We start from the raw sequence: 16,545 nt of genomic DNA, 5'->3' as shown, positions 1-16,545 counted from the left end.
TTTCATTCTAAGAGAGTAGTCTTATTATCTTGAGAGGGTAACAGACACTAGGACTATTTTTCTTAACATGATTTGTTGATGGATTAAGTCTGAAAAGCACCAGTGGCAGTGGCAAGTGACACTTCTGATCACAGGAGGTCTGGGCTTCAGTAAATGATGGGTTCTAGTGACTGATAAGGGCAGCCAGGTGGTGCAGTGGATAGAGTTTGCCTGGATAGCCAAGTCTTAAGTCAGGAAGACTCATTTTCTTGAGTTCAAATCTGGCCTCAGACACTTACTAGCTGGGTGACCCTGAGCAAGTCATTTAATCCTGTCTGCCTTACTTTCCTCTTCTTTAAAACAAGCTAGAGAAGGAAATAGCAAATCGCTGCAGTATTTCTGCCAAGAAAACCCCAAATAGGGTCACGAAAAGTCAGAACACACACAATGTTAAAGGGATTCTTGCTCACGTATAGATTGAATGAGATGACCTCTGAAGTTCCTTCCAATTCTGATATTCTTTGATATGGGTGAGAGATTTTGACCAGGTATGGAATCTTAGGGAGATACAGGGTTTTGGCTCCTTGGTGCTAGATGGAACCTTATAAGGGCAAAAGCTCTAGAGAAGGAGGAGGTGGGCTGAAATTATTTCTTCTCTACTCTTTTTTTTTTCTTTTTTTTAAGTCCCTATATGTCTTCTCTGGTCTGTTACTGCAATTGCTGTTTCCCCTGCCTCTCCTTTTCCAGTTCTCCTTTCTATGTGTCTCCTTTTCCTTCAGTTGAACTATAATATTATTTTTAGCTTTCTGTAAATTAAATAAAAATTGTTATTGATTTTAAAAGCAGGGTAGTTGTTTTTGTTTTGTTTTGTTTTGTTTTTCACTTGCGTGTCTTTGGCTTTTTTTCTGAGTATATGTACGTTTTATCACAGTCTTTCTTACATACATATGATTCAGTGAATGACTTGAACTAAACACAGATATATGCAAATACTGTGAAAATTACTGAATTACAGATTACCTGCATTATATATAAACTGCAAGTGAATTAAAGGCTACTTTCCCTCAACTTTCTTAATACCATACAGCAAAAGTGACAAACTATTGCCAGGTGGGTGGCCTGGTTTTTTTGTTATTGTGTTTTTGGTTTTTTTTTTACCTTGGGAGCTAAGAGTAATTTTTACATTTTAAAATACAGTTGCCCTATCTCTGCCCTTCAGGATCAGAAGCACATATGCATACATACATATTTACATGCATGCACTAGTATGCGCCTCCAGCATAAAGGTGCTTCATACCTCATTATGTCGGTGAGCTAATGGACTCCAGCCATGTAGATTCTGGTACCCCAGCTGGCAAGTTTATAAGCATCCTGACATTTCTATAAATAAGTCCTTTTAAGTTTAAGGAACACCTCTTTCAATGAAGACGATATGTTCCGATAGCACTCCTAGTGGTCAAACTTGGTTACACAAAGTAGAAATAATATAGGAGACCCAGGAAGATGTTCTAAAGTATAAAAAAGGGTTGTGGAGGGAAACACATTAAGTAATGCCGTTAAGTCTAAGTAAAGTAGCATCACATAGAACAAACCATATTAAGTAATATAAATTTGGAAAATTAATGTTTTTCCTATTATTCTTTGAGTAATATATCTTTAAAAATAGCTTAAAACTACACTAAGACTTTTGGCACATCCTGTATAAAATAGTAGAGACATAGTCTATGTTCTTTTTTACTGAAAGTCTTCTTCCTTTCATTAACTGGTATGAGGGACCAGGGAACAGACAGATATGGCTATGGCTCTTGTGGCTATAGGCTTCTTAGCAATCCCATGAGATCTCCACATCTGGGACTTTAGCCAGGCCATGAAGGTCTGTCAGCACTTGCTAGATAATCCTTTGGCCTCCTGCCTCAGAACTGAAGTTGAAGTGAGCTATTCTGTTGAGACAAGCTGCGGCTCCCTGGTCCTACCGGACTGTCATCTTTCTTTGCCGGTTGGTAGCCCTGTCTGGGACCACTGGTCATAGCTGTGTTCAGGAAAGGGACAGTGAAAAGGCAAAGAAAGACAAGGAAGGGGAGAGGAAATAAAGGATCCAGTGAAGCTGCTAACAAAGAGTCAGAATATACATTCTAGTCCTGGCTTTAACACTGTATCCATGGGGAAACTCGTAACTCATTTAATTTCTGAGCCTCAGTTTCCTTATCTGTCAGATAGAAATAATACCCTCTTACCCAACCTTAGAAGGGTTACTTGAAGAAAGATCAAGATCCTATAGAAAGAGTTCCCTGACTGTTCCCCAAAATCATCTTGACTTAACCTGATGGATGGCAGCATGGCTACCTCTTTATACACCCAAGAGTGGCCTGATTGTATCCAGTTGTTGGGGTTTTCTTTAACTCTTAAGTTCACTATAAATAAAGAGCTTCATTTTCAGATTTTATAGGAATTATAAAATTTTAGAACTGAAATTGACCTTAGAGATTCATTAGTCTGACACACTCATTTGTCAGATGAGGAAATTAAGGAAGATTTCATAGAGACATTATATATAGCTTTTGAGCACTTCCATTGCTAGAAGTAGATGATTCTAATTAAATATATGGCCCTAGAGAACAAGGATTATCTTTTCTTGTATCCATTGTGTTGAATATTTAATAAATGCTTGTTTAATCAAATATTAAGGGGGAAATACTTTTTATGCATATAGAGATCAATAGTTTTCAAAGCAGTTTAACATGTATCCAGATATCTTCAAAGAACCCTCTGAGGTTGGTTCTTTGGGTTTATTCTCATCTAACACAAAAAGAGACTGAGACAATGAGGCTCAATGACTTGCTCAAGATGATAAATCCAGCTAGAACCTAAAACCTCTTTCTTTTGACCTTTTGCCCAGGCCTCTTTCCACCCCATCACCTGTCACCAGCTACTCACTGCATTGACCTGAATGTATTCTCTAGAGGACACAATTTGAGTGTCTTTGCAAGCATGTAGATATCAGAGTTTCACATATTTAGTAGCAACCTAGCTTGTTAACCTACTTAATGGAGAAGATTTGTTTGTGACAAAATCAACTATTAGTCCTGCCTTCCTTCTCTTTTATTCCCCATGGTATTAGGTAAAGGTAGATCCTTAGTACCATAGATTTAGAGCTAAAGGCCATGTTAAAGGTCATGTTTTCCAGCTCCCTGATTTTATAGGTGAGAAAGCTGGGACCTGGAGAAGTTAAATAATTTGTCCAAGCTTTAGAGCTCATGATTCTTTTCCTGGGATCTTTCTCCTAGGCTTCTTTACAAAGCTCTCCACCCTGCTCCCCACTCCCCAAAAAGGAGAGATACTGATCAATTTTGCATTCCAGAATTTGCTACCTGAGGACATTTATTGCAGAGTAATTCCTTAAATATTTTCACTTTGGTCATCACAAGGATGTAGATCTAATTCTATCTTTAGTTGAATTTGGCATTTGTATTTCTGTTAGAAGTAATTTTTCCTTCGTGATATAATCATATTAAATATATAATTCTATAAAATAATCTCTTAAAATGGCCAAATCTCATTATGTATTTTAATAAATTATGGTAAAAGGTGAGCTTTGGGGAAGAATGGAGTAAATATCATTAAGGGTGGGGAAATAGTTTTCTTTTCCAGGGTCACATTCATAAAAAAGAGATATGTCTGAGTAGAGAAATTTGAAACTTCTAATTTTTAAAGAGTCATTAAAATTTATTCAATAATGACTACAAACAGTAAATATATTGTTCATTTTCATATTATAAGCTGTTAAGGAAGATATTTTTGGTGAGAGAAAAGAGAAGCAGAAAGAAGAAAGGGGGAAAAGATTTGAGAAGGGGCAAAGAAAATGAGGAGTGGGAATAGGAAATAAATGAAGAGGAAGAAAATATAGAGAAGGCTGAGATAGAGACAGGTACACCTGTGGGGGACAGAAACACAAACACAGGCAAGGAAAAAAGATGGGGGAGGCACAACATGTAGGAAAGAAATTAAGTTCTAACATGAGTTTTAAGAAAGTAGTTGCTTGAATTCACTGAAAAATAGTATGAACAAGCCAGATTGCCTTTAACTTCTGAATGTAACTTAGCTAAGTACCCAACAGCGCAGTGGAGTAGAAAACATGTCAGATTGGGAGCCAGAAGACCTAGACTGGAATCCTAGCTCCGCTACTTACTATCCATTCAAGCCTGGGCAGTTTGCTTTTTCTCAGTTCCCTCATCTGTACAAAGAAGGGACTGAAGTAGATCAGAGGTATCGGGTGTGCACAAGCATGCCTGTCTTCTGCATGGGCCTGAACGAGCTTAAAGTATAACTGGGAAGTATGTAACAAAATAAAAATAAAGTAAAACATAGGTAACATTACATTTTAAAATGAAGTCTCTGGGTGGCTGGTGGGGTTCTTTATGTACAGAGGAGAAGCACCCATTTCTGTTTTGGAGTTTGACACCATTAAACTAGGGGATGTCTCTAAAGCCCCTTTCAGCTCTAAATCAGTGATCATGTGATCCTCTCTCCTATCTCTTTCAGAAAACATAGTAGTTCCTGAATCAGATATGAATCTAACAAGAAAGAAATTCTCCTTTGTGTATTTCCAGGTGAAAGGAAATAATTACTTTTTATAAGCATGTTAAAAGCCAGGGCCTAATTTTCTTCTTCAGGTGTTACCATGAACTAATGAAAGAATTGTTATTGAATTATTATTACATTGAGAACTAGTTCTGACTAGTCTAAATCTGTCTCCTCCCACCAGCCTAAAAATATATGGAGCTGAAGATGTCTTCTTTTTCTGTTCCACTTTCTTATCCTGGAGGCTATATGTAAACAGAGGATGGGATATAGGATATCAACAAATGCCAGTGCGTCTTATTGTAAAGCATAATTGCATACATCCTCACACCCTTTTCAGTTTGTGTTTACATTGTTCAAATTCCTCTTCTTTTAAAAAATTTTGGTTTAAATTCTGTGTATTTCTCAATTGAAATTTACTTTGTACATTATTTGTACAGTTATAGAAACTATGCTTCAAGTTTTTATTTTTGTCCAGTAGTAAGTATTGTCCTCATTCTGGTCTAGCTCTGCTTGGTTCACTTAGCTTATCTGTAGCTTACTTTCCATATCTAGAAATGAGCCTAAGTTTCACAGAATTTTTTTTGTGAGAGAACCCTTAAAGGACTTTTGATTGTGAGCTACTGTTATTTTTATGGAATCTGGGGGTTATTGGAGGTCTTAACCCTGTAAAATGGAAGGATGGATCTAATGATTGGTAAGATCCCTTTTAGTCCTTAAGTTCTATTATCTCTGGACCCACATTTAAAAGTCTGACTCCACAGGAAGAGCCTTAGACTCAAAATTTCTAACAATTGAGATGGTATCTACATAGTATACCTAGAAAGGCATGCGTTCATTTGACTACTATTTGTGATGTTTGGTGGGGGTAATAGGAAAGAAAGTAGCTAGAGAAATGCTGATGGATGGGGTGATGAGGACGAGGTGGCTACAGAGAAGAAAGGGAGTTGCTCTATGGCAGTGAGTAGGTGTTCCTCAGCAAGAATTTCTTAAGTATCTAGTAGGAGCTAAGTGCTAAAGATACAAATACAAAAGTGAGACAGTCCCAGCCCTCAGGGAGCTTACATTTTGCTAAGGTGATACATGTAACCTTGTTGTGGATAAATACAAGATAATCTGATAAATACTAGTAGATTGGTAACAAATACTCAAACTACAATGAATAATCACAAATACAAAGCAATGGGGCACTAATAACTGGGGTAATTAGGAGAGACCTCTTAAAGGAAGTAAATGCTTAACGAGTTTAGCCAAAAAGGGAGTCAACAGTTCTAAAAGGCGAAGGCCAAGGCCATAATGTTCCAACGTGGGGGGAGCCAGTGTGCACAGACATACAGAAGTCAGAAATGGCAGGTGTATGAAGGGAGTTATGTGTGATCAGAATGGATAGGTAGAAACTAGTGCAAGATTGTGTAGGGTTTTAAAATACCAAAAAGTTATAGTTTGTATTTTCTGTTAGAGGAAATGGGGTACCACTGGCGTTTTTGTTTCTGTTTTTATTTTTTTGGTTAGGCATTCAACGTTAAATGACTTGCCCGGGGTCACACAGCTAGTAAGTGTCAAGCTCTGAGGCTGGATTTGAACTCAGGTCCTCCTGACTCCAAGGACAGAGCTCTATCCACTGTGCCACCTAACTGCCCCCAGCCACTGGAGTTTCTTAAGCAGGGCAATGACATGGTCAGACCTGTGCTTTACAAGAATTAATGTGGTAGCTATGTAAACGATGAATTGGAGACAAAAGAATAGGAGCAAAAAAAAACAACAACCAGGAGGCTGTTGAAAGGCAGGGCAAGAGACTGGCTTTGCTGTGGATTACTAACTATTGTATGAGCACGTTCACTAAGTATGGTAAGTCATAAGGCAGCAAAGGGAGAAGCAGGGACTTTGTTTAGTTTTTGTGTGTGTATCATAATTCATAACCACAAAAATTTATTCATTGATGTGTGTACTAATGTAGAGTGTATACTATGTAGAAAAGTGGGTCCAGGGCCAACCTTGGAGTAGGGATCACCTGAGTCCAATTTTGCTTTTGACACATACTAGCTGTGTGACTGTGGACAAATCACTTAATCTATCAGTGTTCCGTTGACTGGCTAAAAGAAAGATTCCTATGAGTTGCTGATCTACACTAGTGGAAGGAGTTTGCACATACCACTGAAAGCAGCATCAATAAAGCATTTTCAAAGACACACAGAGGGAAGGGAGCTTCATTATTCAACTGACAACGTTCTCTCCATAGTTACATGGCTTGTTTTCTATCCTTCTCCTTGACCTCATTGTAGCATTTGACAATTGATCCCCTTCTTCTGAATCCTCTTCCCTCTGGCTCTCTCCTGGTTCTCCTTGTCTTACTGCTCTTCATTCTCCTTTATTGGTTCTTCATCTGTGTCTCTCCCACTAACAGCTAGTGGCCCCCCAAGACTATGTCATGGTGTCTTCTCTTCTCACTCCATCTTCTCTTACTTGATGATCTCCTCTGCTTTCATGAGTTCAGTTATCATCTCTGTGGAGATGGTTCTCAGATTTATATACCTAACCCTATTGCTGAGCACCTTCTCTTTTCTGAACTGCAGTCCTGTACCAACAATTATGTTTTGGACATCTTAAACTAGATGTCCCATGAGCATCTCAAATTCAACACATCCAAAACAGAATTCATTATCTTTCCCTGCCATCCTCCCTTCTCAACTTCTCTGTCACTGTTGAGGGCACCATCATCCTCCCGGTCACCCAGGCTGTCAACCTCCATGTCATCTTCGTCTCCTCATTCTCACTTACCCCACATGTCCAATCTTTTGCTAAGTCTTGTAGTTGTTACCTTCACAGCACTTCCTGAATATATCCCCCTTCTCCTCTGTGAACACAGCCACCAGCCTGGTGCAAGATCAATGTCTCCTCACGTGCGCTCAATTTCGATAGCCTGGGCCTCCTGGCCCCAAGTCTCTGCCTGTTCCAATCCATTCTCCACTTAGCTGCCAAAATGATTTTTCCAAATACAGCCTTTCCCTCTTCATTAAAATCTAGTGGTTCCCCATTTCCTCTAGGACCCAATACAAACTGTCTTTGGCATTTAAAGACCCTCACAGCCTGGTCTCTTCCTGTCTTTCCAGTCTTCTTTCCTCCCACACCATTCAACCAGCAGGCTATACTGCCCTGTGCAGTTCCTTGAACGTGACACCCCATCTCTTGATTTGTGCCTTTGCCCTCACTATGCCTCCTGCCTGGAATGTTCTGCCCCCTTCCTTCTGCCTCTTAGCTCCTCTGGCTTCCTACAAGACTCAGATCAAATCTTACCTTTTGCGGGAGAACTTTCCTAGTCCCCAAGGTATTAATGCCTCCTACTGTCAGACTACTTTCCCTCAATTCTATATCATCTTGTATCTACCTAGTTATTTACATATTGTCTCCTGCATTAGGATAAATTTTGTGAAAGGGATTATTTACACATTTTTCTTTAAAAAAAAAGAAACAAACAAAAAAACCTCTATGTGACAGCAGTTCATAGTTTCTTACATAGTCATTCCTCTTCCCTGGTCTTTTTTCTCTGTGTCTTGAAATGTTTGTAACTTGATGGCTATATTCATAATTTTCTTTGAAAAAACAAAGGACAACTGGACTTGCAGTCAAATGAACTGTTTGGGGGCAGCTAGGTGGCACAGTGGATAGCACACCAGCCCTGGAGTCAGGAGGACCTGAGTTCAAATCTGGCCTCAGACACTTAATACTTACTAGCTGTGTGACCCTGAGCAAGTCACTTAACCCCATTGCCTAGAAAACAAAACAAAACAAAACTGTGTTTGAATCTCAAATATGTCACTAAGGGGCTGGGTGCCTATGAGCACATCATTTTAACTTTTAGTGCCTTAGTTTCCCTCTCTAAGGAGGGGATACTTTAGATAATTTTAAGATACCTTTTAATTCAAACAGTTCTGATTCTGTGAATAATAAAACAAAAGTCTTTTTCTTCATGAAGAATCTCAGAGTAAAATGCAACAGAATATTAGAGTTTCTGCCCTTTTTTTCCTCCTACACATACAAGATGAGTACTTTTTCATTGCTTTTGATAGTAGTAAGATAATGTTAGTGCCTGGCGGGGAGGATTTTGGTTTTGACATTAAATAAAACCATGATTTGATCTGCTCTGAAGATTCAATGCTTACTTGTTCTAGATTTAAATTCACATTATTTCACACATAGTTATAATCTATACCATAGTATATTCCCTGTGCATGATCAGAAGCAAAAAATGTTGATAACAAATAGAATATTTAATTACTATAGTGAAGCCTAGATTTATTTGCTTTTCTAGCTTTGACCCAGGTAGCCCTAACCTGCATAAACCTAAAGATTTGTGGTCTAATTCCAAATTGTTAGCCTTCTCAGTCCTTTGTCTGTATTTTTCCTGCAGGCCTTCTCTCCTATTCTCGCTTCTCTTGCTTTAAAACACAAGGTCTTGGACCTCAGAATAAGAATCCCTGGTAATGCCTTTCTCCCTCCAGTTGTCCAATAGATATCCACATTCAAATGAAGAGAGTTCATCTTGTCCTTAAGAGCAGCCATTTCTCACTTGGGCAAATGTCCCCAGGGGCTGAAACACCTTAGTGTTCTTTTGATGTACTATGTTAAAAGGACTTTGTAGGAGACTTCATCTTTCTCTCTCTCCACAGTTTGTGCTCTTTCCTCTCCTCTCTTGTGCTTCTGAAGAGAAGAAAACAGGAGGGGAAATCATCCATATTTGTTCCATCCACTCATGTCCTTGGGCATTTGCCAAAGTTCCAGGGACACAAAACTAGGAAAAACTAACTAAATAAGGTGGGATTCCTCTCCCCTCACCAAACCCTATCATGATCTAAACTTCTGCAGAAATTGAGCAGTTTAAAACAAGAAATAGTAAGGGGCAGCTAGGTGGTACAGTAGATAGAGCTCTGGCCTTGGAGTTAAGAGGACCTGAGTTCAAATGTGGCCTTAGACACTTGAAACTTACTAGCTGTGTGACCCTGGGCAAGTTACTTAACTCCAATTGCCTCACCAAAAAAAGAAAAGAAAAGAAAGAAATAGTAATATGTCAGATAATAGCTCATATTTGCAGTTTACAAAGAATTTCAAGAAATGAGAGATTTGCGGGGGAAAAATGTAGAGAATTTAGAAGTTTGAGGGAGGCTTGAAAGAAGAAGAAAGTCAAAGGGAATAGGTACACTTTCAGAAAAGTACTAGTTTTTGTGCCTCCCCAGCATCTGAGTACATTTCCATATTAACCTCAAAATTTGGGGTTAATTTAGCAATCTGGCTAAGCAAATATTATCATACATGTAATATGTGAATTATTGATTTTCAGGAAATTAGAGAGCAATAAAATTCATTTAATACCAAAATATGAACAGCACTAGAACCTAGGGGGTCTTCATAATTTTTAATTGAATACTGAAAATAATTCAAATGAATGAATGAAAAGGCATTCATTGAACTCTGTGCCAGGCATTGTACTAAGTGCTGGGGATTCAAATAAAAAAGTAAGACAGTCTCTGCCCTCAAGGAGCTGATATTCTAATAGGAGATAACGACAAATAGCAGGGTGATGTTATAGTGACAGAGAGGTGAGTGTGGTGGGGGGATCCTTATGGTATGAATCTGGCTGCAGAGAAAGAGCAGCTTGAGCCAAGTGATGGGATATGTACTGGGCTAGTTAGGATGAGGGCTCCCCAATCAAAAGCCTAGGGCACAAGGGACAGTGTTTTAATCTTTTTTTTTTTTTTTTTGGTGAGGCAATTGGGGTTAAGTGACTTGCCCAGGGTCACACAGCTAGTAAGTGCTATGTGTCTGAGGCCGGATTTGAACTCAGGTCCTCCAGAATCCAGGGTTGGTGCTATATCCACTGCTCCACTTAGCCGCCTCTTAATCATTCTTAAAACACTTACTTTGTAAATACCATACATGAGGTGGTCATATGATGAGCATCAGTTATATTATAGTATTTTTTTAAAAGCTGTGCTCTTTGGGGGCTTGTCTTCTAGATAAAAAAGAGATTAAATAAAACATGACTATTTGCTTTATCATCTTGTACCTAGTTGCCCTTTATTATTACTCATTCCCTCTGAGAATTTTTGCATTGTTATAGATCACCAGTCAGTTGAAATCATATGTTTACTCTAGAATCCTGGCTTGAAGCATGCAGCATATTGGCAGCAGTTGCTAACACCTCCCTTCCTCTCCCCCTTCCCTATTATATTAACATTTCCATTAGGGAACATTGAATTGTAATTTTTTATATATTCTGTCTCCTCCCCTCCTAGTTACTTGTTCATGTTTCTAGCTGTGTCAGTACGATAATGTAGTATTTTAAAGAAAAAGATAAATTATTTAAAATGCAGAAACAGTTAAAGAAAGAAACCAAGAATATACATATAAAGCTTGTTTTTTACGTATGCTATTAGCATAAAATTACGTTAAGATATGAATGTAAATGTATAGCCTATATCAGATTGTGCGCCATCTTGAGGAGGGTGGTGGGGAGGAAGGGAGAAAAAAATTTTAAATTCAAAAGCATATGGAAGTGATTGTTGATAAATCAAAATAAATTAATTAAAAAAAATTTTAAAAAATGAAGAATCAAAAAACAACAACAGCAACAGCAAAAAATCATGTTTAGAATCAGGGTATTAAAGCAAATCAAAGCCCTAAAACCATGTAGTCTTGATTGATAGAATAGCTACATTACTGTTTGGTATGAAGTGAAAGCCTGTGATAAGGCACCAACAATTATATCAACATCCAATCAATTGTAATAAAAATCACTTGAACACATTTAACCTTTCTGAGATGATGTGACACTGAGCTGCAGGCATTTGAGAGTGCCAAAGCAGAGGAATAAGCGATCCCTAGAGGCTGGCATTCTGCCCTGGAGCCTGTTTTTTAGCCCAGGCTTGCTCTACAGAACAGAATGCAGCATGTCAGCTGACACAAGTATTAGTTTCAGGATCAGGAGGAAATGGAGTGTAATTCCAAAACTTGTCACTCCTTGAAAAGTATGGTAAGCCAATTTTTTCATATGGAATTATTAAGTTGGAGTGATAGCAACATTTGGTGCTGATGTCAGCCCCAAGTTCTTCTTTTAGGTTTTTCATGGTCTTTAGTGGGCAGCAGAGTAAAAGTGAGACAAAGATTTGGGGATCTTTTCCCTTTCTCCCTCTGTCTGCTTTTCTTTATAAAATCTTTTACATCTCACACACGAAACGTAATTATTGATTTTTTAATGTTCATCTTTTCATTGTAATGCATTTCTGGTTTCTTAATCTGTGTAACTGTGTGCTTATTTAGGTTATTTTTAATGCCAGTGCTAAGTCATTTTAAGTTAAGCAAATGGTGTAAAGTTTTATTTTTAGACCCTCAAGGTTCCAGTGATGGTGATGAGTTAGAGAAGTGCTTTGTCATGTATGCTTGTTCTAATTGTTTTAAAACGAGCAGGACCTGTTTAAACCTTTAGTTTAAATAAGACTTTTATCCTTTAGATGTAAGCCTGACGACTCAAGTTTTTTAGAAATCTGTCTACCTATGTTTATAGATTTTCTGGATTTTATTTCTTCCTGTTTTTTGAGAAGTACAGTCACACATATTGCACATTATTTGATAAACAGATATCTAGCTTCCTGATTTTTAAAAAATTGGCTTTTCCTCCCCATATCATCAAGATTTTAGCTGTTGATTGCTCTTTGCTTTCTCTGGTCTGGACTCTACCCTCAGCTTTCCCTGATATTCCTCAGATTTCCCTGATATTGCCCCGAAAATACAACGAATTCAATAATAGGTTTACAATTATATATTATAATTGTATATATATATATGAAAATAACTTACTGTCCATTCAGACATTTGTTTAAACTTTCTGTTCTGCTGTCTATATATCTGGTTGGTTGGTTTGTTTTTTAACCAAAGGTTAATTATATGCTTCTAGAGGTCAGGGACTGGGTCTTTTTAAATTTTTTTTTTGGTATCATGCTTAATACATGACAAATGGATAGGTATGGTGTATGCTTTTTATGGACATATAATTTTCTCCATATTTTATTTATTTAATGCCTTACTTTGCCCGGTGAATGAGATCATGTTCTTTAATAATAATAACTGACATTTATACATTGCTTTAAGCTTTTCAGAACACTTTATATACATTATGTTATTTAATCTTTAGAACACCTTTGGGTAGATGAAGTTTTCCCAATTTACAGACAGTGAAACTAGGCCTTAGGGGGTAAGTGACTTTCCCCCGTGGTCACATTGCTTGGATCACAGGAGGATTTGAAGTAAAGTGTTCTTGATTTACCTGCACTTTCCATTATCAGGCTGCCTCCAGAAGATTTTTTTTAGTTCATATGATTCTCTTAACTTTGTGAGATAGGTAATGCCAATATTGTCCTCATTTTACTGATTAGAAAACTGAGGCTCGGAGAGAGGAAATGAGTTGCCTGAGGTCATGTTGTTAGAAAAGGAGACAGAATTTGAATACAGTCTTCTGAATCCAACTGTTACATTTCTTTCTGCTCCTATTTACCATCATAGAATAAGGTTATAATGAAGAAAATATATATGATCTATTATAAATACATTGGACTTTCTCTGTTTGATTGTGGTATTATTGTTATTTACTTTGAACAAATGTTGCTATGTTGGGGCCACACTTTTCTAGTACATTCTATTCCATTTGAATATATCATTATGACATGATAAAATGCTCTCTGAATACCAGGTTCCAAGTCTTATGCTTTCCTAGTTTATAATTTAGTTGTATTTTTTAGCAAGTAATTTGTAGCAGACCCTTCAGGATACTGCCTTTCGTGACTGTCTTATATCCCTGCCGAGCTTCTTTCCAGACCTCCACATGTCCTTGTCAAGCTCGGCATCTGACCAGATCACCACCTCCCTGCTCCCAGGAAGGGGTCCCCAGCAAGGGGAATGTCATGTTTCTTGGGCTGGCAGGTTTTGCCAACGAGAGGCCAAGCAAATTTAAATGGTCTAGACACACTAGGAGGATAACATATTGCTAACTACATATTTATTTATTTGTGAAACTTGTGAGAATTATGTATCAATATCAAAACAAATTTTCCAAACTTTATAATTTTTCATAACTTGTCTATTTCTGTTCTTATACAGAGCTCTGGGATTGAAACTTTAGTGGAGGAGCTCTGCTCCAGACTGAAAGACCTTCAGAGTAAGCAAGGTGAGGAATTTATATTTGCAGTGAATGGTTCTAACATATAGTGGGATCATAGATCTAAGAACTTAAATTTGTTATTACTGATCAAGGCAAGCATAGACAAATTCTTTTTGATAGGTAGCTGTCAGTGAATCAGTAATGCAGTCCCATGCTATCTATGTTTTCAACAGTAGTGATAATGAAATGAGATCCTTTATCTTCTTCACGCTGATATAGGAAAGCCTCATTGTTGGCAGCCATTTAATTTTGTTTGCATGATGACCTGGAGCTGCAAGAGGTTTCAAGTACCCTCCTTTTCTTAACTAAGATAAACTAACTGCTAGTTTAGTTTTGAAGCTAATTTGATTGTTTCCATTTTAGAAGTGATTTGGAATCTGATCAATTAAATTATCAGGAAATGATAGATATATGTGTCTATGTCATGTGTCCCCACAGTGCAGGGGACATATATACATATGTGTGTACATGCATATGCACACATCACTTATGACACCAGGTCATGACTTCTTTTGCAAGTATTAGGAGGAGCAGGTTCCTCACAAAGCTAAGGTGCCCTTTGTTGTATTGCTATTCTTCTTGTTGCTGGCTTCCCATCCTTGCTACCTGCCTAAGTATGTTCTTGCCTCATGCTTAAAACAGTAGTAATATTTGGCAGTTTTTCAGAGGACACAACTGGAGTTATGCTGAGAAGTCCCTTTTGCTACTTAACATGATAAAATGTATTGTCCTAGACACTAAGTATCTATTAACCTGTCATATTAAGACATTTCTTTAAACATTTTAATTGGTTAATTTTAGCCGATATCTGGCCATGTAAAATCCATGCATCTTCAGGATCTCAAAATGGTGACATAATACTTCCAAGATTTGAAATAGATGTCTATGTCTTATGCCTCTAAGTAAATTTTATATTAGGAAAACTCAAAGGACTTCATATTATCTAAGTATACAAGTATATGTATATAATTAATAACAGACACAACTTCTGAAAATTTCTAACCTTTAATTAGTGACAGCTTTGTCACAAGAAGATAGCCTTTGACAAACATGACAAGTATTTTTTTATTGTTGCCTTTTAAATAGAGAAAATCTTATAGCCATGTTCTAGATAAGTAATCATTTATATAACTTCTAATTGAGAGTTTTTGAAATATAAGCAAATAAATATTTAAAAAGTGAAATAAAAACATTTTTTAATTTTTGTTTTGTAACAGAAGAGAAGATTAATAAAAAATTAGAGGGATCTCCTTCTCCAGAGGCAGAAATATCTCCCACAGCAAAGGATCAAGTGGAAATGTATGTGGGATTTTATTTTGTTTTTAAAATGTGAATTTAAGTTGGTTAAAACAGATTAATAGAGAAGAAAAAGTTTGGCTTTTAGTTTTCACCTTCCCTGGAGGTCCTGTTTACATATGCATTTCTTTTCATGTTTTCTATGTTATGTCTTAAGTATTAAGGTCAAGTTTCTGATAGGAAGCCTCTACTTTTCAGCCTGTTGTTACAATAAGTTATATTTAATTGTGGGGAAACAGGCTTTCATATTTTTTAAAAAGTAGAACAAAATATTTTATGCATATTTCAGCATTGAATTTCCTTTTCATCCAAAAGAATTAAAATACTTCAGACAGTTACTTTGTCCTGAATAGAGATAGAAGCTAGGAAAAGGGGAAATATCATTCCATATTTGCAAATAGAGAATTTGAGAGTTCGACCAAATTGCCCAAGGTGATATGGTAAGTCTTTAGCAGAATTTGACACAGAACCAGATCTCCTGATCATCACTGTAGTTGTATTCATTAGATTATGTCGTAAGACTCAGTGAATGTACAGTACATGATTAAAGTAAGTACTATGTTGAATGAGTTTTCTAATAAAACCACAGCATTTAGAAGTCCATTCACATTAACCTACTCTCAAGTGCACTTGTTGGCCAGATGATTTCATCCTGTTGTGACAGTGAAAAGCTTACATACAAAGTACATGTTTGAAGATCAGGAGAAGCTTAGATCTTCATTAAAGATCTTGTAAAAGCTCATATTTGTAATTGTGAAAAGAAAAGAATAACTCATTTTAATAATTCTGTTCATTTCTAAATTCTAGGCCTAGTCTTTATAAAATATCGACTGTGTTCCCCCAACTTGACAATGAGTCAGTGATGAATTCCATTTGAGTACAGCCTTACAGCCAGCTGCTTCGTTACCAAATATTAGTATTTTCAAGATTATACATGATGAAAATCAAAAACGTTTCTAAAATTACTTGTAACTTGTTACTGTGTGCAGTTGTTTTGTTTTATGCTTTTCAAAATACAGTAAACTATTGTCCAACCTTCCATCCCTACAATAAAATTAATTCACTCATTCAACCAATGTTCAAGTATCTCCTGTGTACAAAATATTGTGTTGGATCCTGTGGGGAAGCCAGAGATAAATGAAATACAGTTGCTGAGTGGTGACCCTATGGTATTGTATGTAATACCTTCAGAAAAAGTAAAAAAGAAATTACATTTAGAATTGATATAGTGGAAAGAACACTAAACTTGAAGTTTTAAAAAAAAAACCTGGGTTCAATTGGATCTTATAGTTGTATGATTATGAATAAGTCATTTCCCCTTCTGAGCCTCAGTTTCCCCATCTACATGATGAAAGGAATGTTTTGTAAACTTTAAAGCATTGTGTTAAAATGATCTTTAATTGTCAGTAATGTTTTAGTGGACTACCTTATACCTCATCACCTCGAGCTTGAATTACTAAAGTAGCCTCCCTAACTCTGGATTT

At 36.9% G+C, this 16,545-nt stretch overlaps 1 protein-coding gene and 1 long non-coding RNA gene across 5 annotated transcripts in view; one reads left to right on the top strand and one right to left on the bottom strand.

Annotated features, from left to right (window-relative positions):
* LOC114023509 overlaps positions 1-16,545 on the bottom strand; it is a 102,605-nt gene that overhangs the window by 15,485 nt on the left and 70,575 nt on the right. The window lies entirely within an intron of this gene.
* The window catches only part of KIAA0232 (KIAA0232 ortholog), a 111,153-nt gene that overhangs the window by 68,388 nt on the left and 26,220 nt on the right, over positions 1-16,545 (top strand). For all 4 annotated transcript variants that reach the window (XM_027836168.1, XM_027836167.1, XM_027836169.1 and 1 more), the window contains 2 exons: positions 13,705-13,771; positions 14,983-15,064. In XM_027836168.1, coding sequence (XP_027691969.1) covers positions 13,705-13,771; positions 14,983-15,064 — 149 coding nt within the window. The remainder of the gene's footprint in view (positions 1-13,704; positions 13,772-14,982; positions 15,065-16,545) is intronic.

Source organism: Vombatus ursinus, unplaced genomic scaffold (assembly GCF_900497805.2).
Source record: "Vombatus ursinus unplaced genomic scaffold, bare-nosed wombat genome assembly UNPS02014818.1, whole genome shotgun sequence".
NCBI classification, from domain to species: Eukaryota; Metazoa; Chordata; class Mammalia; order Diprotodontia; family Vombatidae; genus Vombatus; species Vombatus ursinus.
Note: the sequence above shows the minus strand (reverse complement) of the source record. Positions and strands in the feature narration are given on the sequence as shown.